At 53.5% G+C, this 23,315-nt stretch overlaps 10 protein-coding genes across 10 annotated transcripts; 6 read left to right on the top strand and 4 right to left on the bottom strand.

Moving 5' to 3' along the window:
• The first annotated feature begins 223 nt into the window (after positions 1-223).
• CAOG_07020 (hypothetical protein) lies at positions 224-1,648 on the top strand. The gene is made up of 4 exons (XM_004343694.2): positions 224-300; positions 382-951; positions 1,031-1,339; positions 1,442-1,648. The coding sequence occupies exons 1-4, from the start codon at positions 240-242 to the stop codon at positions 1,621-1,623; spliced, it is 1,122 nt and encodes a 373-aa protein (XP_004343744.1). The 5' UTR covers positions 224-239; the 3' UTR covers positions 1,624-1,648.
• On the bottom strand, positions 1,626-3,321 carry CAOG_07019 (hypothetical protein). Its single transcript, XM_004343693.2, has 3 exons — positions 3,240-3,321; positions 2,434-2,549; positions 1,626-2,287 (listed from the first exon to the last, which is right to left on the bottom strand). The coding sequence occupies exons 1-3, from the start codon at positions 3,302-3,304 to the stop codon at positions 1,755-1,757; spliced, it is 714 nt and encodes a 237-aa protein (XP_004343743.1). The 5' UTR covers positions 3,305-3,321; the 3' UTR covers positions 1,626-1,754.
• A 90-nt stretch (positions 3,322-3,411) lies between these two features.
• Positions 3,412-5,318, top strand: CAOG_07018 (hypothetical protein). The gene is made up of 4 exons (XM_004343692.2): positions 3,412-4,334; positions 4,435-4,638; positions 4,726-4,989; positions 5,072-5,318. The coding sequence occupies exons 1-4, from the start codon at positions 3,423-3,425 to the stop codon at positions 5,252-5,254; spliced, it is 1,563 nt and encodes a 520-aa protein (XP_004343742.1). The 5' UTR covers positions 3,412-3,422; the 3' UTR covers positions 5,255-5,318.
• Positions 5,319-5,414: 96 nt separating this feature from the next.
• Positions 5,415-8,286, top strand: CAOG_07017 (isocitrate dehydrogenase). The gene is made up of 9 exons (XM_004343691.2): positions 5,415-5,457; positions 5,571-5,618; positions 6,225-6,320; positions 6,479-6,593; positions 6,675-6,732; positions 6,823-6,952; positions 7,033-7,269; positions 7,387-7,689; positions 8,067-8,286. Exons 1-9 carry the CDS (start codon positions 5,437-5,439, stop codon positions 8,136-8,138), a joined length of 1,080 nt encoding a protein of 359 aa, XP_004343741.1. The 5' UTR covers positions 5,415-5,436; the 3' UTR covers positions 8,139-8,286.
• A 159-nt stretch (positions 8,287-8,445) lies between these two features.
• Positions 8,446-9,508, bottom strand: CAOG_07016 (RNA binding domain-containing protein). The gene is made up of 5 exons (XM_004343690.2): positions 9,439-9,508; positions 9,285-9,344; positions 8,885-9,021; positions 8,642-8,784; positions 8,446-8,554 (listed from the first exon to the last, which is right to left on the bottom strand). Exons 1-5 carry the CDS (start codon positions 9,479-9,481, stop codon positions 8,530-8,532), a joined length of 408 nt encoding a protein of 135 aa, XP_004343740.1. The 5' UTR covers positions 9,482-9,508; the 3' UTR covers positions 8,446-8,529.
• Positions 9,509-9,717: 209 nt separating this feature from the next.
• CAOG_07015 (hypothetical protein) lies at positions 9,718-12,588 on the top strand. The gene is made up of 10 exons (XM_004343689.2): positions 9,718-9,934; positions 10,256-10,330; positions 10,618-10,735; positions 10,816-10,883; positions 11,005-11,185; positions 11,286-11,551; positions 11,680-11,832; positions 11,914-12,036; positions 12,123-12,239; positions 12,322-12,588. The coding sequence occupies exons 1-10, from the start codon at positions 9,737-9,739 to the stop codon at positions 12,496-12,498; spliced, it is 1,476 nt and encodes a 491-aa protein (XP_004343739.1). The 5' UTR covers positions 9,718-9,736; the 3' UTR covers positions 12,499-12,588.
• A 68-nt stretch (positions 12,589-12,656) lies between these two features.
• Positions 12,657-14,305, top strand: CAOG_07014 (hypothetical protein). Its single transcript, XM_004343688.2, has 2 exons — positions 12,657-12,723; positions 12,826-14,305. The coding sequence occupies exons 1-2, from the start codon at positions 12,673-12,675 to the stop codon at positions 14,185-14,187; spliced, it is 1,413 nt and encodes a 470-aa protein (XP_004343738.1). The 5' UTR covers positions 12,657-12,672; the 3' UTR covers positions 14,188-14,305.
• A 191-nt stretch (positions 14,306-14,496) lies between these two features.
• On the bottom strand, positions 14,497-14,910 carry CAOG_07013 (hypothetical protein; the record flags this gene model as incomplete). The annotated part of the gene is made up of 1 exon (XM_004343687.1): positions 14,497-14,910. The coding sequence occupies one exon, from the start codon at positions 14,908-14,910 to the stop codon at positions 14,497-14,499; it is 414 nt and encodes a 137-aa protein (XP_004343737.1).
• A 220-nt stretch (positions 14,911-15,130) lies between these two features.
• On the top strand, positions 15,131-17,704 carry CAOG_07012 (solute carrier family 47). The gene has a single exon (XM_004343686.2). It carries the CDS (start codon positions 15,265-15,267, stop codon positions 17,527-17,529), a length of 2,265 nt encoding a protein of 754 aa, XP_004343736.1. The 5' UTR covers positions 15,131-15,264; the 3' UTR covers positions 17,530-17,704.
• On the bottom strand, positions 17,620-22,067 carry CAOG_07011 (hypothetical protein). The gene is made up of 15 exons (XM_004343685.2): positions 22,041-22,067; positions 20,929-21,123; positions 20,786-20,857; positions 20,654-20,725; positions 20,517-20,588; positions 20,379-20,450; positions 20,241-20,312; positions 20,102-20,173; positions 19,961-20,032; positions 19,819-19,890; positions 19,675-19,746; positions 19,536-19,607; positions 19,393-19,464; positions 19,154-19,332; positions 17,620-19,090 (listed from the first exon to the last, which is right to left on the bottom strand). Exons 2-15 carry the CDS (start codon positions 21,066-21,068, stop codon positions 17,820-17,822), a joined length of 2,382 nt encoding a protein of 793 aa, XP_004343735.2. The 5' UTR covers positions 21,069-21,123; positions 22,041-22,067; the 3' UTR covers positions 17,620-17,819.
• Positions 22,068-23,315: the final 1,248 nt, after the last annotated feature.

The following is a 23,315-nucleotide window of genomic DNA, read 5'->3' as shown; positions in this document are numbered from 1 at the left end:
GGAGTGGGTTGATTGATGGAACAAAAATCCAAATGCTGTGTTATCATAAGAAGAAGTGAAAAATGGGAAGCATCACAAACAGATCATCGTGCGAATACAGTAATTCACATCAAACACACCACTCACTCTCTCGCTAACCCGTCTCTGTGGTAGATGTGCTTCATGGTGAGCGTCTTGTGCACTGTCGTCTGATTTCTGAGCTGTTCTGAGCTTTTCTTCTCCAGTCTTCATTGTATTCGATGAGCGCACCACGGAATCGAGTCCTCGTCGTTGGTGGCCATTGGGAGCCTGTCATTGCGCGTACGACCCATTACAACAATACTGCATCCATGCTTTGAGATGACCTTATAACTGACGCATGGATTGACTTTGTCTGCTCAGACTTGCTCGGCGCTGAGCGATTGGAGTCGGTCGCGCAGGCGAGCTCAACCGCGGCCGCGTCGCACCACCCGTGGACGATTGACAACAAGTACTACACTGCAGACCTCGTTGTGACAGTCGCGCGGCACTGGGACGCCGTCGAGCCAGCGCACTGGGCCGAGGCCGACGCCGTCGTCGCCGTGTTTGACGCGCACGAGCACGCCACGTTCACAATGCTCAACGATGCATTGCAGCATGTGCAGGAGCACGAGCCGTCGGTCCTCTTGTGCGTGCGGTCGTACGAGACTGGCCGCGGCGAGGAAGCCCAGCCCAATACTGCAACCACTAATGCCAGCTCGAATGAAGTGCCTGCGACATCCACAGTATCCCGAGAGCAGGCAATCGCATGGTGCATCAAGAACGGATTCGAGTATGTCGCGGTGGCGCGAGGTGCAGGCCTGGACGCGAATGGAAACGCAATCGCAACGCAGACTGCCGACGACGACGAGGACGAAGATGATGACGATGAAGGCATTGATCGTGTTCGACAGGCTCTGTTCTCCAACATGTGGGAGTCAATGGTCCGGAAAGGTAAGGCTGAGGCTCATGATGTGTTTGGCGATTGAAGAAACGGACGTTTCAACTTGAATTTTTGCGTGCGTGCGTACAGAAGCCAACGCAGGCAACGCTACTCGCTCAGGACGCAACTCCACAACGGCAGGCGCTCAAGCTAATGCTGGAGATCGTCCATCGTCGCAGCAGTCAACCTCCACGGCAAGCAGTGCAGCCGCAGCGGCAGATTTGCAGCAGCTGTTGGCGAGTGCACTTCGCGCGGGAACGGGACCAGCTGACTCGAGCCTGCCCTCGGCCTCAGGCCTTAACAACCGTGTTGACTGGGGTCTCGGGCCCGAGGAGGACGACACCGAAGCCCACTTTGATGAATTTGACAAGGCGCTTGGCAAGTTGGCGCAAATGAAAGGTACGTCGTTGGTATTTGTCGTTCATTTAATTGCCAGACGGGCGTTGCATACTCACACATTGCTATCATTGTCTCGCTTTCGTTGGACTTTGACTGCGACAGCGAAAGCAGCGGGCTTGCCAGACCAGGAACGGCGTGCATTGGCGGAGCAAGTCGCAATGAGCTTTTATTCTCTGCTCGGCGGTGACGACGAAGATGATGAAGGAAACTATGGCGGGGACGACAGTGATGATGAAGACGCATCTGCGATGCTTGCTGAAATGATGGCAAAGTTGAAGCAATAGATCCGAAACACATCTTTGATTTTGATCGATTGTTTGGTGCGATCTTCAAAAATCATTCTCTCATTGCAAGTTGTGACCAACGACAAGCTCTGCATGCATTGCAAAAAATCTACAAAACAACAAAAAGTTCCTTATTTCGGAACTTGCTTGGGCCAAACTTGGTGCAAGCCGATCAGAGAAGAGATGAGTCCCAGTAGTCCAACAAGGCCGGCAGAGGGCTGGATCAACTCGAGAGACGACGAAGGGATGATCAAGTCGCAAACATCCTTGATCAACTCGAGTCTGTGGGTGGCCAGGTCCTTGTCAAACTGCTGCACAGTCGGGGACGAGAGCACAGTCTGCGCTTGCTCGGCCGAATTGGGCTGGTTGAGGGAGCGCTGGATGTAGCGTGCGCGCGCTTGTTCAACGCGCATGTACTGATAGATGTCGCGGACAACGGCGAGAATCAGGCCGGCCAGCCAAAACCAGGCAGAGCGGCGAGACCACTTTTTCGCGTCCACGTTGACAATGCCAGCCTTTGCAAACCACAGCAGGTGATCGATCAACAGCCAGCCTGAGAGGCATGCTGCGCGGCCAGTCAGCGTGTTTCGGAGCACGGGATCGGCGTTCTTGACTTGGCGCAGAATTTCGACGAAAAAGTCGATTGGCTTGCCAACGCGGAAGACTGTCAATCAGCAACAGGAGCAAGGTGCAACACGTATCGTGTGTGGCATGACGACAATGTACCATAGAAGTGAGATGTGTGCGGGACGGTGGGCAACGCGCCACAAGTTCACAACTCGGCAAATTCGCTTCATCCGGGTGACTTACGCTTGCGTGCCAAGCTGAGGTTGCTCTCCAGCTTTGAAAACTTCTCGATGGTGCCCTTGCTAGCTGACGTGCGCGCGAGGTACCATCCGATCAACTTGGAAGCGTATTGCACAGTTCTGTCGGAAGACGCATCAAAAGTGAGATTTGGAGTACAAAACACAGCTTTTGCTTCGAATCTGAAGGAGTACAAACTGCTGGAACAATGGACAACATTATTTTTTTTCTCGCTGTAATGCTGACGAGCGCCCGGATTTGCTCAGAATAATCGACCGACGGGTGGATTTCAATTTGGCCGACGGTGCGCTGTTGGTCAGGCTTTACTCAAACCGCGCCCGCTCTGGCTTTAACATTGCGCTGGCATGCGCTCTGTGCAGTGTATGCAGAGTATGCAGAGACGAAAGCCAAGCGAACTTGGTAGGCGCGCGCGATTCAGCCATTGCATTGACGATGAACGTGATTTTTCCATTGCTCTGTTTGAGTGTTTCGCTGAATGGCAGTTTCCCCCAACGGTGCTCGAATCACGCTTGCGTTCGCATATTCACGTGAAGCGCTTCGGTCTGCAGCGTCTTTGTTGGGCCACTGTGCGATTGTGCGCTTGGGGCGAAATCCCAAGCCAATGTCGGACGCTGTGTCCCCAACTTCACTCGCAACTCCAATCGCACCATGGTCTCCGTTCACTCAATCGTCTCATTGTTTTCTTGACTGAATCGTGCTGGAGAAAAACGAGGACAGCAGTCGGAGATGGAGATGGACAGCGAGCCGAGCAACGTTGCCGTCGGAGCGGAGGAGGAGGACGAGTTGAGTACCTGTAGACTTTGTCCCTTCCGACAGTCTTGCTCTGCAGCGCAATGATCGACGAGGCAACGTCCATTGTTACAAAGAAGAATTCAAAAAAAATGAAGTGATTTGAGAATCAATCAAGAAAATCCAAAAAACAAAAATCTCAGACTTCAGTCGTTTTTGATTTTTCTATTGGTTGTTCATCATCAATGCAGCCCAGCAAAGAGTTTGTCTCTGCCGCGACGCTGCTCGGCAAGCGCACTCACGAGCAAGTCGAAGAGACAGACAAGGCCATTGACGCTGCTGCTGCTGCTGCTGCTGCTGCTCAGGAGCACGAAAACGGAGCTGCCAGTTCTGAAACAGCCGCGATGGACTGCGAGCCAACCAGCGCATCCCGCCACCACGACGACGACGCCGACGACGACGAGCACCCCGAGGATGAAGCCGAGCTCAGTGAAGAGACTGCTGCTGCTGCTGCTGCTGCCGTGGCGGCGACGACGAGCGAGCAGGAAGAAGCAGAATCGTCGAGTGCAAAAAGCGCGGGAAAAATCCGAAACAACATGAACGCAAAGTTGCATGCACAGAACACACGGTCGCTGCCCTCGTCGCGCAAGCCGCCGCTGTCCAAGCTGTCCAAGACGCGCGACGACATTGCCAAAGCGCGTCTGCTGCTGGCGAACAGTCACAGCGGAGAAGCGACGCAGTTTGACCCTTCTGCCCTGGCGGTCGACGGCGACGTGGTCTGGGACGGCGAGTCGGATCCCTCGGCCCACGACGATCAAGAGCAAGAGGAAGATCAAGAGCAAGTGCAGGATCAAGGGCAAGAAGGAGCCGCACCAGGCAAAACGGGAGCGCAGGACGACTACAATGAAGCCGAACAAAAGGACAATGAAGACGAAGAAGACCTCTCCCTCGATGAGGACGCGATACGCGCTGGCTTGAGTGCGTTGACGGACGAGTCGACCACCACAGAGCTCGTTGCACAAGCAATTGCAAAGCGGTGTAGTGAAGCTGTCGCGCGGTTGCCCTTTCAGACTGCTGCGCTCCATTTTTCTGCGTCCGACCTGCGTGAGCATGTTCGAGTGCATGCCATGCAGTTCCTGTCGCTCAACGAGGTCGAGGTATGGTGGTGGAGGTGGCGGTGGTTTTGCTGTCGAGTCTCTGGCTGTGTTGTTTTGAACTTTGTTGTTGAACTCACTTTTGCTTTCGAAAAATGCATAGACCGAGCTGATTCGCCTCGCACAGGTCGGCAAGCTTGGGTTGCTACCGATCGACACGGAAGGCGCGACTGGAACGACTTGCGTGAGAATTTTCTGGCCGCTCGATCCAAACGCCTGGATCAAGCAACTGCCCTCCACTCCGTCCAGCTCACAGCCGCTTGGCATGGTTCTGGCTCCGCCAACGCTTGCTCGGAAAACAAGCAAAGTAACGGCATTTTGATCTTGGTGCAGGATTTGCGAGTCAAAAGGAGCTCATTTTCGCTTGCTTCGCTTGCTTGCTTGCTTGGCGTAGCCATTTGGATTGAGTGCAGAGCAGATTGCAGGTGCGAAACAGCGCAAGGAGCACATCAAGCAAAGCTCTTCGCAAGAGCATGTCGTCGTACCAGCGCCAGCGGCCAAGCCAGTTCATGAACCTGCGCAACAAATTCTGGAGCTTCCAAGTGACGACGCTCCCGTCGAGGCGTGGACCAAAGCCCAGGCTGAAATTGTCGCGCGCTTGGCAACAAAGCAAGAGCTGTTGCGAAAACTGCGGCTGGTCAAGCACTATCGTGAAACGGTATTGTTTGATGGCTTTCGTCGAGAAGAGAGCTTTGTGTCATGTCGCTGAGCAATGCTCTTTTTTTTGCTTTTGAACGCAGAACAACCTCGACGAACTCCAGACGCTCATCGACAAGTGGCTCGAGAAGACGCAAACTGCCCTGATCGAAATGCAAAAGGAAATGCCGGCGTCGGAATCGCTCGGATCACTCATCCAACAGCTGCAGTTGCCCGCTGCCGTGGTCGGCTATGATGTGGATGACGAGGATTTTGTGCAGAAATGAGCAGTTTGGTTGTTGTGGACTTTGCGAATGCATGTAGAAAATCAGAAAATCAATCGCTTCCAAGTTCAAAAGCGCTCATCTCTCCCCCCCCCCCACTCCCCTCGCTTCACTTTGACTGTTCACACCTTTTTCAACGTTGTTCTTGATTTTTCCTATCACTCTTCATTTTTCACTCTCAGCAAATGTTCTCGTCCAAGCTTCTTGTTCGTCCTTTTTATTTTTAATTATTATTTGTTTTTTTTTTGTATGGGATTTCCATTGACTTTATGATTTTTTTTTTCTTTTTCTCTCTTGGCTTTGTTTTTTTCATTTCCAGGGTGGTGCCAGCGTCCTCCGTGCCGCGTCTTCCCGCCTTGCATCCACCGTACGTTTCCCCCTCCGGCTTCATGCTCTTCAACCTCACATCCCTCCATCCCCAACTTCTCGTCCTGCTCCATTTGAGCGCGATGAAACTGCGGTCTTGTGCCGTCTGTCAAACCGGTTTCCCTATTCCGATCGTCCTCGTTTGCTCCGCGCTCTGACTCGCCAGCGACGTCCTGCTTCGCCGTCTTTTCTCCAGTTCTTACCACCCTGATGTTCCACATCTCGCCTTGTGGATGGGTTCGCCTGAACGGCAGATCGGCCCTCAACAGCGGTCCTCCCTCTATTTTTTCCCAAAGCACATGGTTTGGCGCTTTTTTATTTTATTTTTTATTTTTTTGGTTTTTTTGGTTTTTTCCTTCCCTTCTCTTTCCGCCTTCGCTTCCTCGGCCATCGACACTTCTTCCACCATGCTCATGCTGTTGCTTCCCCCGACTCTCTTTCCCCCCCCCCCTCCCCCTTCTGCCGTCCCATCCACGCTTCCCGAGGCAAGAGCGATCGCCCTTCGGCTGTTTAATCGGTTTTTTGTTTTTCAATACTTTCCCCTCCCTTCCCCTCCCTCTCCTCGTTCTCCTGTCCTTCTGCTCACCATCCTCTTCAACACCAACAGAGCGCTGCTGGCCGCCAGACCGTCGCCCTCATCCCCGGCGATGGCATTGGCCCCGAGATCTCCGCCGCCGTCCAGAACATTTTCGCTGCTGCTCAGGTAAAAAAAACCGCAATGCACAGTTCAGCTTCGGCTTGTTTGCGGTTGAGCTGCAGTGCTTCCCCCAGCGTATGTGTGTGTGTGTTGTTGTTGATGATGATGATGATCTCATTGTGTTGAGGATTCGTCGGGCTTTGTTGATCTGCCGGTGGGAGTAGGTCCCGATTGACTGGGTGAACGTCGACGTCAAGCCCGTTCGCCGCGCCGATGGCACCATGACCATCCCCCAGGCCGCTATCGAGACCATCAACAAGGCCAAGATCGGCCTCAAGGGTGAGCATTCGTCCTCAACCGGCGCTATGAGCGAAAGAAGCGTCGTTTTGTGCTCATTGCTGTGTTTGAAATTCATCGCAGGTCCCCTCGAAACCCCAATTGGCAAGGGCCACGTCTCGCTCAACCTCACCCTTCGCAAGTACGTCTCGATTCTGATCAAAGAAGCCGTTTTTTTGTGGGACGGTTTGGAGAAGCACCACTAACGCGAGATTGCCTTTTTTTTCTATAGGGAGTTCAACCTGTACGCCAACGTCCGCCCCTGCCGCTCGATCGAGGGCTACAAGACCCCCTACGACAACGTCAACACTGTCATTATCCGCGAGAACACTGAGGGAGAGTACTCTGGCATTGAGCACACTGTACGTTCGCGGATTTTTTATTTATTTTTTTTCTCTCGTTTGTTCTTTTTTATTTTCACTTCCTTTCTGCCGATTGCCAGGTCGTCGATGGCGTCGTGCAAAGCATCAAGGTCATCTCGCGCCCCGCTTCGTTGCGCGTTGCCAAGTTTGCGTTCGATTACGCTGTTGCCAACAACCGCAAGACTGTCACTTCGGTCCACAAGGCCAACATTATGCGTCAGTCCGACGGTCTTTTCCTGGAATGCTGCCGAGAGGTTGCCCAAAACTACCCCACTATCAAGTATACCGAGATGTTCCTCGACAAGGCATGCTTGAATGTGAGTTTTCCAAGCAACACCATTGGCTTGCTTTTGGCTGTCATTGTGCTGCAGCTACTTTTGAATCATCCGCTCATTTATTTCTTTCCGCCTCGCACAACGCTTCCCACGCTGCAGATCACCATGGATCCCTCCCAATTCGACGTGCTCGTCATGCCCAACCTTTACGGCGATATTCTCAGTGACTTGAGCGCCGGCCTGATCGGCGGTCTTGGTCTCACCCCCTCTGGCAACATTGGCTACGACGGCGTTGCCATTTTCGAATCCGTCCACGGCACTGCTCCCGACATTGCTGGCCAAGACAAGGCCAACCCCACCGCTCTTCTTCTCAGCGCCTGCATGATGCTCCGTCACATCAACCTCAACTCGTACGCCGACAAGGTCGAGGCTGCTGCTCTGGCTACCATCAAGGAGGGCAAGGTGAGGAGCTGTGGTGATTTAGTTTGGTTGGATGGTGTTTTTTTTTTTTTTCTGGTACCGGGATTTCTGGCTCGCTTGCTTTGTGCTCTTGGTTCCCGCGCTTTTTCCGCTTTACCACCTTCCCAAAATGATGACTTTCATTGGTCTTTGCTACGCAAAGGATTGCACGTCAGGCTGAAAGGTTCTCAATGTTTGGGACTTACTCTCCCGAGCGAGTTCTCTTGCTGACGACACAACCAAAACACCTTTGAGAAATCTGATTCTTCTTTGTTCCATTCTTTTGTTTCATGTCTACTTTTGTTCGTTGTCTCGTCTTGTCTCACTTTTTTTTTTCTTTTTTTGTTTTTCCTTCTTGTCATTTCCTTCCCATCTTGTAGGTTCGCACTGGCGATCTTAAGGGCACTGCCAAGTGCTCCGAGTTCACCAAGGCCATCATCGCGCGCCTTTAATCCTGCAATAATCTCGTTTTGATCGCTTTTGATGTGGTTTGCTGTGTGCATCTTCTTTCTTCTTATTTCTCCATTTTTGATGATGATGAATTGTCATTTCTCTCGTTGTGCAGCGTGTATCGTGTACTACAATGAACCATGTCGAGCAGTTCTTGTTGCAGAGAGTGTCATTCGAAGCGCAGAGTGTGGTTAGTGATTGGGTACTTTGCGGCCAGGCTGTTCTCATCCTAATCGAACCCAAGACTGTGCATTGCCTTATTTGCCTGAGAGCGACACACACACACACACACACACACAGTTCTCCATTTTTTTTGCTTAGAGTGTTTTAATGGACGTTTTTCGCCAACCAACAAAGCAACAGATCAGACAACAGCAAACGCGACGCATTTTATTATTCTCGGTCACCACGGCCGCCTCTATACAAACGAAACACATCCAAGATAAGACCTGGTGAGTCAATGCCACAATGGACCAATTGTCCGTTTGAAATCAACAGCACTCACCGTCGCGACGATCGAGCGCCAGCTGGCGGGCGAACGAACGCCCAGTCAACGCCAATAGTCTGATCGAGGTACGAGGTGCCGTTGAGCTCCTCGATCGCGGTCTGTGCCTCGCTCATCTCGTTATACTCGATCAGCGCGTAACCCTACCAAAACACAAAAACACAAAATAGAAAAGCTCAAAGCTGAGCGATTCCTTCTCCCAAACCTCCACGGTTTTTTGTTGAACGTTTCTTGTTCGTTTACCTTGTTGAAGCCTGTCCGGCGATCGTACTCGAGCACAACCTTGCGGACATGGCCAGCTTCTGAGAACTTGTCGTTGATGGCGTCCTTGGCAGCCTCTTCGTGCAGTCCAGTGACCATCACGACCCAGCCCTCGGTCGCTTCATTGATGTGGTCGTCCCATCAGACACAATCCAACAGAAAGTCACGATGAAATCGAGCGTCAGTTGAAAGGTCATAGGCAAACGTCGAGATCTCAAAGTCTTTGGCCAAAAATCGAACAATCCCCCCCCCCGCGCTCCACGCTCGCAGCACACGATGCTATGCTTTGACTGGCATGGGCATCAGCGCAACACCTCCCCCCCCTCAGCGGCAAGTGCGCACGGCGGCAAATGCAGAAACGCAGCCGAATCGACCGACTTACAGCGTTGGGGACCGCCTTCGCGCCCGTTGTCGTCGCTGGTGGTTGGGAGCGAGTCGTACTCTGTCAGCAACAGCAAAACAAGACGTTTCTAAAGTGAGTGATGCATGTGTAGGGGAGAGCGGGAGGGGGGTTGAGTGTTCCTATGAGCGTTTACCGTCCTGCTCCATTGCAGAGCTCTCGACTTCAATGTCAGCCATGATGTGCTGTTTTGGGGGGGACTAAAAAGAATAAGACTGGGAGATCATGATCACGAGTATTGTTATTGTCGTCCAATCTCAGCTGCTCAGCTCTGAGACCTTTGACTGTAAACTTTCCATTGGATTTTTGTTTCCAGCCAAACACAATGCTTCAATGAGGCCTTTGATCCAGGTTGCCATCGCATCCAATCTTAATCCACTGTGCTTGTGTACTATTCTTTTTATTCTAATCCAGTCCTCCTCATCATCATCACCATGTCGCTGCTGCACCCGTCCGCGTCGGCTTCACTGGCATCGTCGTCATCGTCGTCGTCCACCGCGTCGCTCAGCCACTCTGCCTCGACCTCCTCCTCTGCCTCTGCCTCTGCCTCTGCTTCTGCTGCTGCTGCGTCTCGCCGTGTCATCTCAGTCCCGTCCATCCGCTCAGCCGCCGTCGATGGCGAGGACGTCACGGTCAGTATCCTCATTCCCAGGTTCCAGTTCCGCGCTTTCCTACCCCCTCGCCCTTTGTCCCCTTCCACCGGTTCTTCCCCCTTTCCTCACGCATGCATTGACTTGCTCAATGCTCCTGTTTGTACTTTTCATTCTCCATTTGAGTGATATGAGCTTTTGGCCCGACCTCCTTACCTTGACTGTTTCCCCGTTACTTGCCTTACTTTGCCATATTCCTCCACAAATAGCTGTACCCAGGCTGCACCATCACCACCACCCTCCTCTTCCAATACTCACTCTCAACTTACTGTAACTTTGGCTTGTTCAATTCAAGCAACACAGTTCTACGAAATCTTCCTCAATGGAATCTACTGCTGCGGTCGCCGTTTCAGTGAATTCTCAGCGCTGGCTGGGGCGGTAAGTCGTACAAGTTTGCGCAGTTTTTGGTTTTTGGTTTTGTTGCTGCATAGGAGAGCTAGTGTTTTGCTCGAGGAGTCAGAATGCCGGCAAAACCGACGGAACGGTGGACCAGTTGAGCGTTCGTTTGAGTTGGAGTCGATTCTAGCTCTCAGCTTGAAACCTCGATTCTAATACGAATGGAAACAACGTGCTCATTGGCTTGGTGCTGATTACAAGCTTGATGAAATGTCTGGAACCAACCGCTAACCCACCCGCGTGTGTGCGGTTACTTTGTTTGCAAACAGCTCAAGGTCGCCTTCCCCTCGTACAACTTTTCGCGCTTCCCGATGAAGTGGCCATTTGCGCTGACTGCGCCCCAGATTGAGGATCGTCGAAAGCAGCTTGACGAGTTTCTGAAGATTGGTAACAAACGACTGTGTGGTTGTTGTTTTTGGCAGCAAAAGTGTGCAAGTCCTCACTTTCGTGACTTGCTCTTTTGACAGCGATGGCTGATAATGGCGTTGCCGACTCCCAAATCATGCAAGACTTTTTGACGCCAGATCACGAAGCGGTGAGTACATTGAACAATTGACTTTTCCTCCTGTCGTTTTGGTCGCTCTTCGCTCATCTTCGTGCCCTCATTGCTCCCATCTCTTTGTTTTCTTAAAACGCTTGTCTCGGTCGTCTTGTAGCATGTTGGTCAAGGTGGTGCGTTTGAAATCCTGGTGCGTCTGCCCGATCGAACCACCGTTTCCGTTCCTGCGAAGCCCACAACGACTGCTGCCGAGGTTTTCGAGATGGTCGTCAAGCGTATTGGTCTGCGCGACTCGAGCGCTCATTTCTTCTCCCTTTTTGAGAACGAGAATGGCTTTGGTGAGCTTGAAAACACTTTTTGATCTGCTCTTGATTTGTGTTGTTTTCCACCACTAACCCTCCCGCATCTTTCCCCCCCCCCTTCGACTTCTTCCGTCAGAACGCAAACTCCAACCGACCGAGTACCCTCTGCAAATCATCCGAAAGCACTCAGGCCAGGACTCCCGAACACTGCTGCCCGATATTCTCGTGTTGAAAAAGTGGATTTTCACCAAGCTTCAAGAAGTCTTTGTCAGCGATGATGAAGCAGCTGTGGGCCTGCTATTTGCACAGGCCAAGGAAGACGTAACCCGTGGTGCACTCAAGCCCACCCTTGAGTTGTCAAAGGAGCTGCAAGAGCATCGCATTTCCGGCGCCAAAATTGCCGTAAGAACATTGCAATGTTCTTTTGTTTTTTTTTTTTGGTTTTTTTTTTCTTTGAGTTTGAACGGCCCCGAGAAAAAAACACTGAATCTCCCCCCCCCCCTCCGACTCCTCTTTTTGTTGGCGTGCAGTACCTTGACGTTGTCCGACGGGTCACCAATTACTCGACCCTCTTCTTCCCGCCCTGTATCGTCGAAATTGCGGGCAAACAAACGACAGCCACTGTGGGTTTTGCTGTGGACGGTGTGACGCTCCGCTTTGCTGAGACGCCTCTTGAAAGCAAGGTACGTACGTCGTTGGCATGACATGTCGAGTCGTTGTTCTTGCTTCAACTGAATACGCCGCGGTTGTTGTTGTTTCTGCAGGCCGACCATGTGTTCAAGCTACCTCTCATCAAGAAATGGCGATTGGATGAAACTACAAAGCAGTTCCGCATCGAAGTTGCCACAGACGCGTTGCAAGGATGGGTGGTTTTCAACTCCGATTATGTGAGTGACTAGAATCGCGTTTTTCGAGCTTTTTGTACTGCATCATCTTGCTCATTCCAGGGCTTGCGTCAATACTCGTAAAACAGGCCGCTTTCATGAATGAGACGCTGCTCCGTGTCATTCTCGAAGTCAAGTGGACGCGTGAAGCGAACGCGCGCCGCAAGACAGAGGACAATGTTGAAAGCGTCACTGTCTCGCTGTCGGTGCGTCCACCCCGCTGGATTGGCTGTTTCTCGTTCATCCACCACACCACTCACCATTCTTGTTTTAACTTTTGACCTATAGACTGCCAGTCTTGTGGAATATGCCACTTGGGGTGCCAAGAAAGCGAGCGAGATTGTCTACGGCACAATCAACATGTTCATGGCAACCGATCACATGCAGCAACGAGGGGGCCGTGACGAAGTTGATGAACATGCGATTGACATGAACTCTCTTCGCCCGCACAGCGACGAGCCTTGATCGGATTGTGTGCATTTTGTTTGGGTTGTTTGCCAGGTTGCTGAGTTTTGTTTAGTACAGCCTGTGTCATATATTACCCTCGGTCTCCCATGATGGTGTAGTTTGGTATTTTCTTCGGCTCTCGATTTACCATACCGTTGTAGTCTTTTTTATTTTGTCTTGCCGTCTCAGAAAATGTCACTCGCCTTGACCACTTTTCTGCAATCGCGTCGCGCCGTGCTTCAGGTTGTCTGCCCACTTTTCATCCCGTACTCATGCTGTTGGACGTTGAACTTTGAGCATCTTTGTTGCTGACCTCTGTGTGTTTTTATTGTCTGTGTGGCTCAGACTGCATTGACCAAGCTGAAATCGCTCGCTGCTGCCGACGCTGCTGCTCCTACTGCTGCTGCTCCTACTCCTGCTGCTGATGGCATCACGCGAGAATCATCACCCATCCTTCATGTGATTATGGGCAACGAGGCGTCCGACCTCGACTCGATGGCGTGCTCCATTGCATTGGCCTTTGCGCTCAACAACCAGCAGGCCAGCAACAGCCAGGCCAACCAGACCGCCGGCCCTGCTGCCATCCCAGTGCATCCTGTGGTGCCAGTGCCATCGGTGTCCATTATTCCGTTGATGAACATCCCGAGAGCAGAGTTCCCGCTGCGAACGGAAGCGACGTTCATGTTCCACCGGCTCAAGCTCGACACATCGTCGCTGCTCTTCCTGGACGACTTGGACCTGTCGGACCTCGTGGATACGCTCGTGGGGAAGGCGGGCCCGCCGTCTACCTCGGCTTTGGCGTCGCTGCGCGTGACACTGGTCGACCACAATCGACTGGCTGCGAATCAGCGGGCATTGGAGCCATTCGTCACCCAAATCATTGACCACCATGTCGACGACGCAATGTGTGCACGCGCATCCGGCGTCAACCGAGTGATTGAAATGGCGGGCTCTTGCGCCACGCTGATTGCTCGCTTGCTGTTGGACGCGCAGCCGCAGCGCTCGGCAAGCGAAGTGCTCCCTGAGCCCATCGCGGAGCTGTTGTACGGCACCATCTTGCTCGACACTGTGAATTGCGACTCGACCAAAGGACGGACCACTGAAGCGGACGTGGCGCTGGTGGAACGACTTGCACGGCTGGTGCCAACCCCGCGCCCCGAGCTGTTTTCGCTGCTGAATGATGCCAAGTTCTCGCAGGCGTCGCTCACTCTAGACGAGCTGCTTCGCAAGGATTACAAAGAGGACCTGGCGTCCCCTGTCCCTTTCGGAATTTCCTCCGTCGGGCTTTCCCTTTTCGAGATGGCCACTCGGCGATGCGAACGCGAAACGCTTGTGGCCGCACCAGAAACGCCCATTGTGTTGCAGGCCGTGCACGCCTTCATGGCGCGAAAAAACATTGCGCTGCTCGTCATCATGACATCGTTCTATGTTGGAGAAAAGTTTTGCCGCCAGCTCGCAGTCATTGATCGCGCGCAGCCCGCCCGCGCAAGACAACTTGCCATTGACTGTGCCGGGGATGGCAAGGCCAATCTACAACTGAGAGAAATTGTGCCTGTGGACTGCTCTGCTGCCACGGAATCCTTCGCGGAGGGCGATCACCAGCGGCTCGGTCTCCCCGTGCCATTCGCGTCCTTTGCTCAGGAGAATACCGCTGCGTCGCGCAAAGTTGTTCTGCCCCTTGTTCAGCTTCTCCTGAGTCGTCAGTAACCAAGTGTGCGTTGTTAACAGTCAAAGTTGTGAGCTGTTTTGCCAAAGACATCTTTCATTCAGGTTGAACTCCAGGCTTTTGTGCGAGATTTGACATGTACCTCTGATTCCTAGACTGTGAAAATCTCCAGATCGACCCCATTGTAGTTCCCATCAAACGTCCGAGTCTCTCAGGCTCTCAGTCTCAGTCAGTCCTTTTCCTCCTCCTCTTCTTATTGATTGATGTCCGATTCGCCTGTGCCGTCGGGGCTGCTCGCACGTCGTGGCAGCAGTCGAGCCGTGCTCCTCCGCATTGATCATGTTGCCGGGTCACACGACATGGATTTGGACGAGTTGTCTGACTTGGATTCTGAGACGCTCAGCCGACCACATGCCGCTCCTCAGCACAAGCCGAGCACTCTTCTGTCGCACAGTGCGAGCCCAACCGGCAACCAACATCCTAGTCATCGCCATGCGCTTGTTCATAGTCATCATAGTCCTGTGAGCGGTGCGACGCATCAGCATCAGCAGCATCAGCAGCAGCCGCTCGGTCATCACCGACATGTGGACGCCCCAGCGCTCCTCCTGCCACGCGACGCGAGTCCGTCCCGCCAGCCACTCGGCAAGCTCTCCAGCGATGACAGTAAGCATGCCAATGCTGATGGCGATGCGGCGTCCCATCGTGATGAGGATCGCCAGCAGCTGCCGCAGCAGTCGCACAGTCCAATGGCGGGAAGCAGCCATTTGGCGCCTCGCAGCCCGCGGCTCGGTCGCGCAGTGCCGCCGCACTCTCCGACTGCGCAGATTGCAATGTTCACGTCGCCATTCATGGTGCCCACGCTGGGTGCCATCGAGGCCGCGGCCGGCGTGAGTGCAGACCGCACGACCCATGCTAGCAGCGGTGGTCACCATCACCGTCATTCACATCATCACAGTCCGCTCCGGGCTGATCATACAGACCAAGACCAAGACCAAGACCAAGACCAAGGACCAGCATCACTACTGGAGCATCATCATGAGCATCGAGGTGGGCGTCTGACATCACGGATCGGACAATCTCCGTCGCCAGTGCCAGTGACGTTCGCCACCACGAGTGACATGTCTCACCACAAGGATGGCCGACAAGCAGAAGCAGAAGCAGAAGCACAAGAGCAAGAAGACCAAGACACATTTCAACTTGCGCAAGAAAGCTCTGATGGGAAGATGCTACCGACTGCATCGTCCTCGGATGACGACGACGACGACGACGACGACGACGACGATGAGGATGATGCAAAAACCACGCGCTCAAAGCCAAAATCGTCGGACGGGTTTGGAGGCCATCAGATCGAACAGCTCGACATGGACGATCCATGGGCAGATGACGACGAGCTTGTGGCTGCGGCATCGGCGCGCTGTAAACCAATCCGTCGTGTCTTTTCTCGGAAACGGCTGCGCGAAATGCTCCAGCTGGCTCGGTTGGCATGGCCTGTCGTGTTGACGAGCTTTTTGCAGATGAGCTTGAACTTTATCAGCGCCATCTTTGTCGGACATATCGGCAAGGAAGAACTCGACGCGTCCGTGCTCGGAACGCTCTTGTCGAACGTGACGGGTCTGAGCATGGTGATTGGCCTCGCAACGGCCATGGAAACGCTCTGCGCCCAGAGTTTCGGCGCCAACAACAAGAAGCGCGTTGGCGACATCTTCCAGCGTGCACTGGTCATTGAGTTCATGACCTGCTTTCCGGTTGCGGCCATTTGGTTGAATGCCGAGTACCTGCTCATCGGGCTCCAGCAGGACGCGCACGTTGCACGTTTGACGGGTCAGTTTATGCGTCGCCTGCTCCCGCGCCTGCCGCTCGACATGCTCTGGATTCTCATGAACCGCTATCTCCAAGCCCAGTCCATCCTCAAGCCAGCCAACTATGCCTGCATGCTGGGCGTCGGCGTCAACGCGCTGCTCCACTACCTCTTCATTTACGTCTTTGACATGGGCTTCCTCGGAGCCGCGCACGCGCTTTGGCTCACAATGCTCGTCATGGTGGCCGCGTTGCTCACTTACATTCTGAAATCCAAAGTGTATGTGGATACGTGGCGTGGGTGGACGGTGCTGTGCTTGTTCGAGTGGGGCCAGTTCGTTCGCCTCGCCATTCCTGGTCTGCTCATGATTTGCCTCGAGTGGTGGTCGTTTGAGCTCGGATCGCTGCTGGCTGGCATGCTCGGGACGGTGGAGCTCGCTTCGCAGGCCATCATTTTGCAGGTGGCTTCGCTCACCTTCCAGATTCCGCTCGGCATTTCGGTCGCGTGCAACATTCGCGTCGGCACGCTGCTCGGTGCCAACAAGCCACGCGTGGCTCGTCGTGCCGCGCACACTGGCATGCTGCTCATCCTGTTTGTGGCAGTCTGCTCAATCATACTCATCCTGTCGACCAGGAGCGTGGTGGGTCGAATCTACACCACCGAGGAGGATGTGGTGGCCCTCGTCGCAGAGGTGATTCCGATCGTAGCATGCTTTCAGCTGTTCGACTTTACCCAGGCTGTGGCTTCCGGCATTCTCCGTGGTTGTGGTCGGCAAAAGCTGGGCGCCATTCTCAATCTCGTTGGCTTTTGGATCGTCGGTATTCCCCTCTGCTTTGCGCTCGTGTTTGGAGCAAACTGGGGTCTGCATGGGCTGTGGACGGGTCTGGCGGTGGGCCTCTTGGTGCAATGCTGCTCGATGGTTGTGTGCATCTTCCGCACGAATTGGGACGAGCAGGCGGTTGCGGCGAACGCGCGAGCGCAGGACGGCATCGAGGCGGCCAGTGAAGGCAACACTGGCGACGTTGAGGGAGGCGCGCTCCAACTTGAGCAACTGTCTAACGGCGGAGGAGGCGCTGTCAAAAAGACCGACCGCCTCAGCTTGGTCACGCATGAAGTTGCCAGCACCTCCTCTTCTGGCAATGTCTCCGACGTCGAAGAGGAAGACGGCGACAACGACGCGGACGATGGTGTTGACAACGAGATGGCTCGGCGTGCCCGCAAGCAGAGTTTCAAGAAACAATCCTCGTTTGCGACATTGACACGTCGGGCAGCAGCCATGGTTCGTTCCGCGCAGTCGGCCAAGCTGCCGCGCAAGGTGCGTCTCCAGCGTCTTGCCTATCTCATGGTGTGCCTTTTCATTTTCGTGGGCGGCGTCGTTTCCGCCATCTATCTCGACCAGACCCAGTCTCACGCCGATGAGTCGCTCCACCCAGCAACCACCACAAGTAGCGCAACCACAAATGGGACAGCAACCAGTGCAGGTGCCACCGTCCTTTCCTTGGCGACCGCAGCAACTCAACCCTTTGAGACGAGCACAATCTTTGGTGCCGCCTCCATCCAACCAAGGGCCACGGTATTATCTTGACGAGCAATTCGCCACCAAGCAAATAAATCCTACGACGGTACTACTGTACTACCACTGCAATTCAACGTCAACGACTCATAGTGCAGCCTTCATTGATACAAAAATGTCTACAATGCAAAATGCTCCGCTTGTTGAACGCGGCAACGATCACTCTCAAAAGAAGCGAGAATAATCTTGAGTGTGATGAAGCGCGTTCGGCGTACTTGGTCAAAGAAAAGAGAAAAAGGTGGGCGGGAGCAAGAGACAAAAAAACAAAAACACAGAGTGAAATCAACAAACAATGTACGAAATCACGCGCTGTCGACCTTCTCGGTCTGTGAGGAAGGTACAGTGACAGTCGCGTAAGAGGTTGGCGAGAACGCGGGCGGCACGCCAACAGAAGAAGGACTGGGCAGGGAAGGATTGGCGTACTCGACACCAGAAGCTTTGGTCATTGCGCCAACATCGTCGTACACGGCATGGGCGCCAGTAGCAGACACTGCTTCGTACGTCTGCTCAGATGGCACAACAGTGATCGCCGAGTAAGAGGTTGGTGTGGACGTGGGCGGCACACGGACAGACGAGGCATTGGGCAGCGAGGGATCGGCGTAATCGACACCGCTGCTGCCTGAGGCTTTCGTTTCACCGGATGCAGACATGGATGCCTCAGCATACACCTGCTCCGACGCAGGAGCCTGGGGCTTTGTGTCAACGTGTTCGTACAAGGCGTGGTTGCCAGGAGGAGACAAAGTGTTGTAGGTGGGATTCGCCGATGAAGAGTCATAGGTTGGATTGGCAGACAGAATGTCGTAGGCTGGATTCACAGCGTTCAGCACAGTGCCGACGGTCTGGTAGGTCGGGTCGGATGAGTCAGATGTTGGCTCGCGTAGTTTGGTAGCCGATGCAGTGGTTGCCAGTGCCGCTGGAGAGCGACGACGCCGAAGAGCCACTGCCAGCGCAACCAACAAGATGAGAGCTAACAGGCCAAGAATCACTCCGAGAATAATAGGCCATGAATCTGAGTCACTTGAACCCTTTGGCGCATTGGACGCGGCAGATGCAGCCGACGTCTGCCAGACGGATGAAGCACTGGCGGCCGATGCAGAGGCCTGTGAGGCGACTGACGCCGACGTGGCGGAAACGTCAGAAGCGACAGACGCAGATGATGCGCTTGCAGCAGACTCAATAGAAGCAGAAGATTCAGAAGCGAGGGAAGCAAGAGACGCCGAGGTAGCGGAGGCGTCGGAAGCAGACATTTCCGAGGCGGAAGATGCAGACGCGCGTGAAGCATAAAACGCTGAGGTAGCGGAAGCGTCAGAAGCTGATGATGCAGTAGCCAGCGAAGCAAAGGATGCCGAGAGCTCCGAAGTAGCGGAAACGAGAGACGCAACCGACGCAGATTGCGTGGACGCGACTGAAGCGGAGGAGGCAATGACAGACAGGGGAACGCAGGACCCTTCCATGACGCCGTAGTCTTCAGAGCACTGAGTGCACACAGTGGATGAAGTGCATGTCAGACAGTTGGTCGCGCAACACGACCCGGGCCCTGCGGCATAGCAGGTGGCACAGAATGTATCACACTCTGCGTTTCAAAAGTCAGTGAGAATGATCGCATGGGAATTGCAGGGCCCTCTCAAAATCTTACTGTATGGGTAGGATGCATTGCCGTATGTGCTGGGCGGAGCGACAGTGTTCCCACCAAAGGTAAAGTTGTTGGGGGCCAGATATTGGAAGAATTGGCCGTCATATGTCAAGTACATGTCGTTCTGCATGCCCTGAAACAGCCCGGGCGGCAAAGTGGTGAAGGGATTGCCAGTCAAAGTCCTAAGAGCAACTGGAAGTGAGAGGTGAATCAAGTACGTGCAATGCGAGTTGCCAATTTACAAGAGCATCAGCGCCGGGAAACTTTGAAATGCGTTGGCGGGAATGCTGGTCATCTGGTTGTCACTGATTCGCCTGCAGATCGAGTAGTAGCAAAGCGAGTGAGCCATTTTGTGTGCGATTGTTCGTGACTTTTGCTTGCTTACAATTGGAGCAGTACAGGCATGCCTGTGAGTGCAGAGGCGGAAATGCTGGTGATCTGGTTGCTAAATAGAGTTCTACACAAATGGAGGCGCAAACGAATGAGCTGTTTGTGTGAGATTCTACCAGTCGACGCTTGCTCACAAGGAAACCAGCTGAGTCAGGCCTGTGAATGCGTTGTCAGAAATGCTGGTGATGCGGTTGCTACTGAGCCCCCTAGATGTGTAGAGATGATGGTGAACTAGTGAGTTTCATGCGCTCGACTTTTTATGGCTGTGCGTGTTTTACAGGAAAATCAGCGAAGACAGGCCTGTGAATGAGTTTGAAGCAATGCTAGTGATTTGGTTGAATTGTAGTTCCCTGGACATTGTGTGGAGCAAAACCGAGTGAGTGTCGTTTGTGCGCTATTGTCATGTCTTTTCTTGCTTACACCATGGTCAGCGCAGATAGGCCAGTGAACGCGTTTGCGGAAATGCTGGTGATGGTGTTGCTGGAAAGATACCTGCAGATCGAGTCGCGAATGAGAGTGAGCCATTGGAGTTTGATGTTTCAGGCTTTCTGGCTTGCTTACAATTCTGTCAGCGCAGTCAGGCCCGTGAATGCGTTGGCGGACAGGATGGTGATTTGGTTGTTATTCAGGGTCCTGCAGAAAGTGTGTCCCAGTAAGTGAGTCGTTTGTGTTTGATTGTTGAAGGATTTTGCTTGCTTACAAGCGTTTCATGCCAGACAGGCCAGTGAAGGAAGAGGCGGGAATGTCGGTAATCTGGTTGTTGTTCAGCTCCCTGCAGATCGTGGTACGAACAGGTGAGTCATTCGGGTTGAATCTGTCATGGCTCTAGCTTACGTACAGGCCAACAAGTTGAGTGAGGTCGACGAATGCGTTTAGGGGAATGGTGGTGATTTGGTTGCCAGCCAGATATCTACAGATACAAGTCGCAAACGAGTGAGTCGTGTGCGATTGAATGTTCCTGCCTCTGCTTGCTTACAAGGACACCAGCGAAGTCAGGCCTGCGAATGTGCCGGTAGAAATGCTGGTAAGTTGGTTGTTCGCCAGGTGCCTGCAGATCGAGGCCCAATAAGTGAGTCGTTTTGCGCGTGATTGGTTCCGACTTTGCGTGCTTACAGTTGTTTCAGGGTAGTCATGCCTGCGAAGGCAGAGGCGGGAACGGCGGTAATCTGGTTGTCTTGTAAATACCTACAGATCGTCGTGTGAGCTATTCGTTCTGCATCACTCATGGTTCTCTTGCTTACGTACACGGCAACCAGCGCAGTCAGGCTTGTGAATGCAGAGGCAGGAAGGCTGGTGATTTGGTTGTCATATAGACTCCTGTCGACCGTATGCCAATTATGAGGGAGGGCAATGCTTCAATTCAAGGTCAACTCATCGGCTGCACGTACAGGCTCGTGGTGCCAACTGGGATTTCGCTTGGAATCTCAGTGAGATTTCTGCTTTGGCAATTGACAGTGGATCCCCCGCAGAAGCACACGCCGCCAGTGCCACACGCATCGGCTGCTTGAGCCAGCTGGACGTGACACATCACGCCAAACAGCAGCAGCAGCAGCAGACCAAAAGCAAGCCCTTTTTGGTGTCATCTGCAGAGACGTTGACAAAGGAAAGGTGAGCTCGCAGTGTTTCAAAAGACGCCTCGTCCGCGAATTCACTTTCACATTGCTGAGCGCCAGTTGTGTGTGGATGGATGGATGGGTGGATGGGTGGATGGATGGCTTCGAGTGTGGAGCTCTTGTCGCACCTCCGACGCTTTGTGGTTGGAGAGTCGGTCCTGCCTCACACCACCGCAACGCAGCCTGTCGCCTGTCGCCTGTCGCTCCGGCCCTTCCCACGCGGGCCTATTTTAGTCGTCGCTCCCACTGTGATCGTTGACAAGCGGCGCCTCCAAGAGGTGGAGGTGGGGGAGACGAGGCGACGCGCTCGAGTCCTTATCGGCTGATGTGGTTTTGGGCATGCGGAGGATTTTGTTTTTGCCTTTCTGTGGTTTGTTCAACATGGCGCGCTTTCACTGCCAGTCACTCTGTCGCCTCTTCTGCTTGATATTCTTATAGATTGTCGCAACAGTTTGCATCCGAGGCCCAGAGCGCAGGAGGCAGAGAAGCGGAGGAGGAGGTGGAAGGTGAGGTGGGAAAGCGGACACAGCGGTGCTGCACGACTCCCTTGGCTTCGTAGTTTTGCGCTCGTTTGTGCTGAGACCGCGCCCCTGTCCCCCCCCATCCACCTCCTCCTCCATTCTTCAGCGATGGTGTTCGAGTCTGCGCATGGCCATCCATTTCGAAGTGGGCCAGCAGCGGCCAGCAGCGGCCAGCGGTGGGCCATTTTGTGTTTTTGTTTTTGTTTTTGTTTTGTTTTTGTTTTGTGGTATTTTGTGGTGAAAAATGCCCCGCTGGTCGGTCGCTGCAGGTGCAGATATGGCTGCATACGAGAAGCAGAGAGCATTGAACAAAGAGACAGTGGATTGGCTTGGTTTTGGGGTTTTGATGATGTGCAGTGAGCTTACTTTTGGAGAAGAAGAGGTGGAAGCACAGAAACAAAGAGTGACACGCTGTCCTTCTTTGGTAGTAGTCGATTGATTGGTTTGGGTAGGTTGGATCAAAGAGCCACGCTTGCTATCCTTCTTCGGCCCTGCATTTGTGCAACCAACGATTTCTGCATCTGTTGCAATTTGACCGTGTTTGTTCAGCTCGCAAAACCCCCAACACAGTGTCATTGAATTTGGCACGGCTCGTCATCCTGAATACAAGCTACGCTGGCGATGATGATGATGATGGTGATGATGGTGATGATCAGATGTGTCGTGAACGAACAAATGGTTTTAAAAAAAAAGTTTCCAAATTTCGAAAAAAAAAAAAAGGACAACATTTATACGAGGGGGAGAAGAAGAATAGAAAAAAAAAACATCAGTACAAAAAGATTTCGGGGGTGGGGGTGGAAGAGATGGTGGCGATGGTGTTAGTAAAGGTGGTAGAGATGAACAGGGGCACAAGGAAAAAGTGCACGCACAACTGCCGCCGCTTTAGTTGAAAGTGGCAAGGAAATCGACGACAATCTTCTTGAGCTTGTCGTTGGTGGCGGGCGAGATCTGCTTCTCGGTGCGGATGGTCTCGAGGACATCCTGGTGGTTGGCCTGGATGTGTCGGCTGTACTGCTCCTCGAACTTGGTGACCTTGCTGGGCTCAAGCTTGTCAAGGTAGCCACGGACACCGGCGAAGATGATGCAGATCTGGAGCTCGACGGGGAGGGGAGTGTACTGGCGCTGCTTGAGGAGCTCAGTAAGACGGGTGCCGCGGTTGAGCAGCTCCTGGGTGGCGGCGTCGAGATCCGAGCCGAATTGGGCGAAAGCAGCGACCTCACGGTACTGGGCAAGCTCGAGCTTCATGGTACCGGCGACCTGCTTCATGGCCTTGATTTGGGCAGCAGAGCCGACACGCGAGACGGACAGACCGACGTTGATGGCGGGGCGGATACCCTTGTAGAAGAGCTCAGTCTCGAGGAAGATCTGGCCGTCGGTGATGGAAATGACGTTGGTGGGAATGTAAGCAGAGACATCACCAGCCTGGGTCTCAATGATGGGGAGGGCAGTCAGGGAGCCGCCGCCGAGCTTCTCGGACATCTTGGCGGCACGCTCGAGCAGACGAGAGTGGAGGTAGAAGACATCACCGGGGTAAGCCTCACGACCCGGGGGACGACGAAGCAGCAGGGACATTTGACGGTAGGCGACGGCCTGCTTGGACAAATCGTCGAAAATGATGAGCGAGTGCTTGCCGTGTCACGG

This window comes from Capsaspora owczarzaki (genome assembly GCF_000151315.2).
Source record: "Capsaspora owczarzaki ATCC 30864 unplaced genomic scaffold supercont2.13, whole genome shotgun sequence".
Classification (NCBI taxonomy): Eukaryota; class Filasterea; order Ministeriida; family Capsasporidae; genus Capsaspora; species Capsaspora owczarzaki.
The sequence above is the reverse complement of the archived record's forward strand: the minus strand, read 5'-3'. Positions and strand labels throughout refer to the sequence as shown.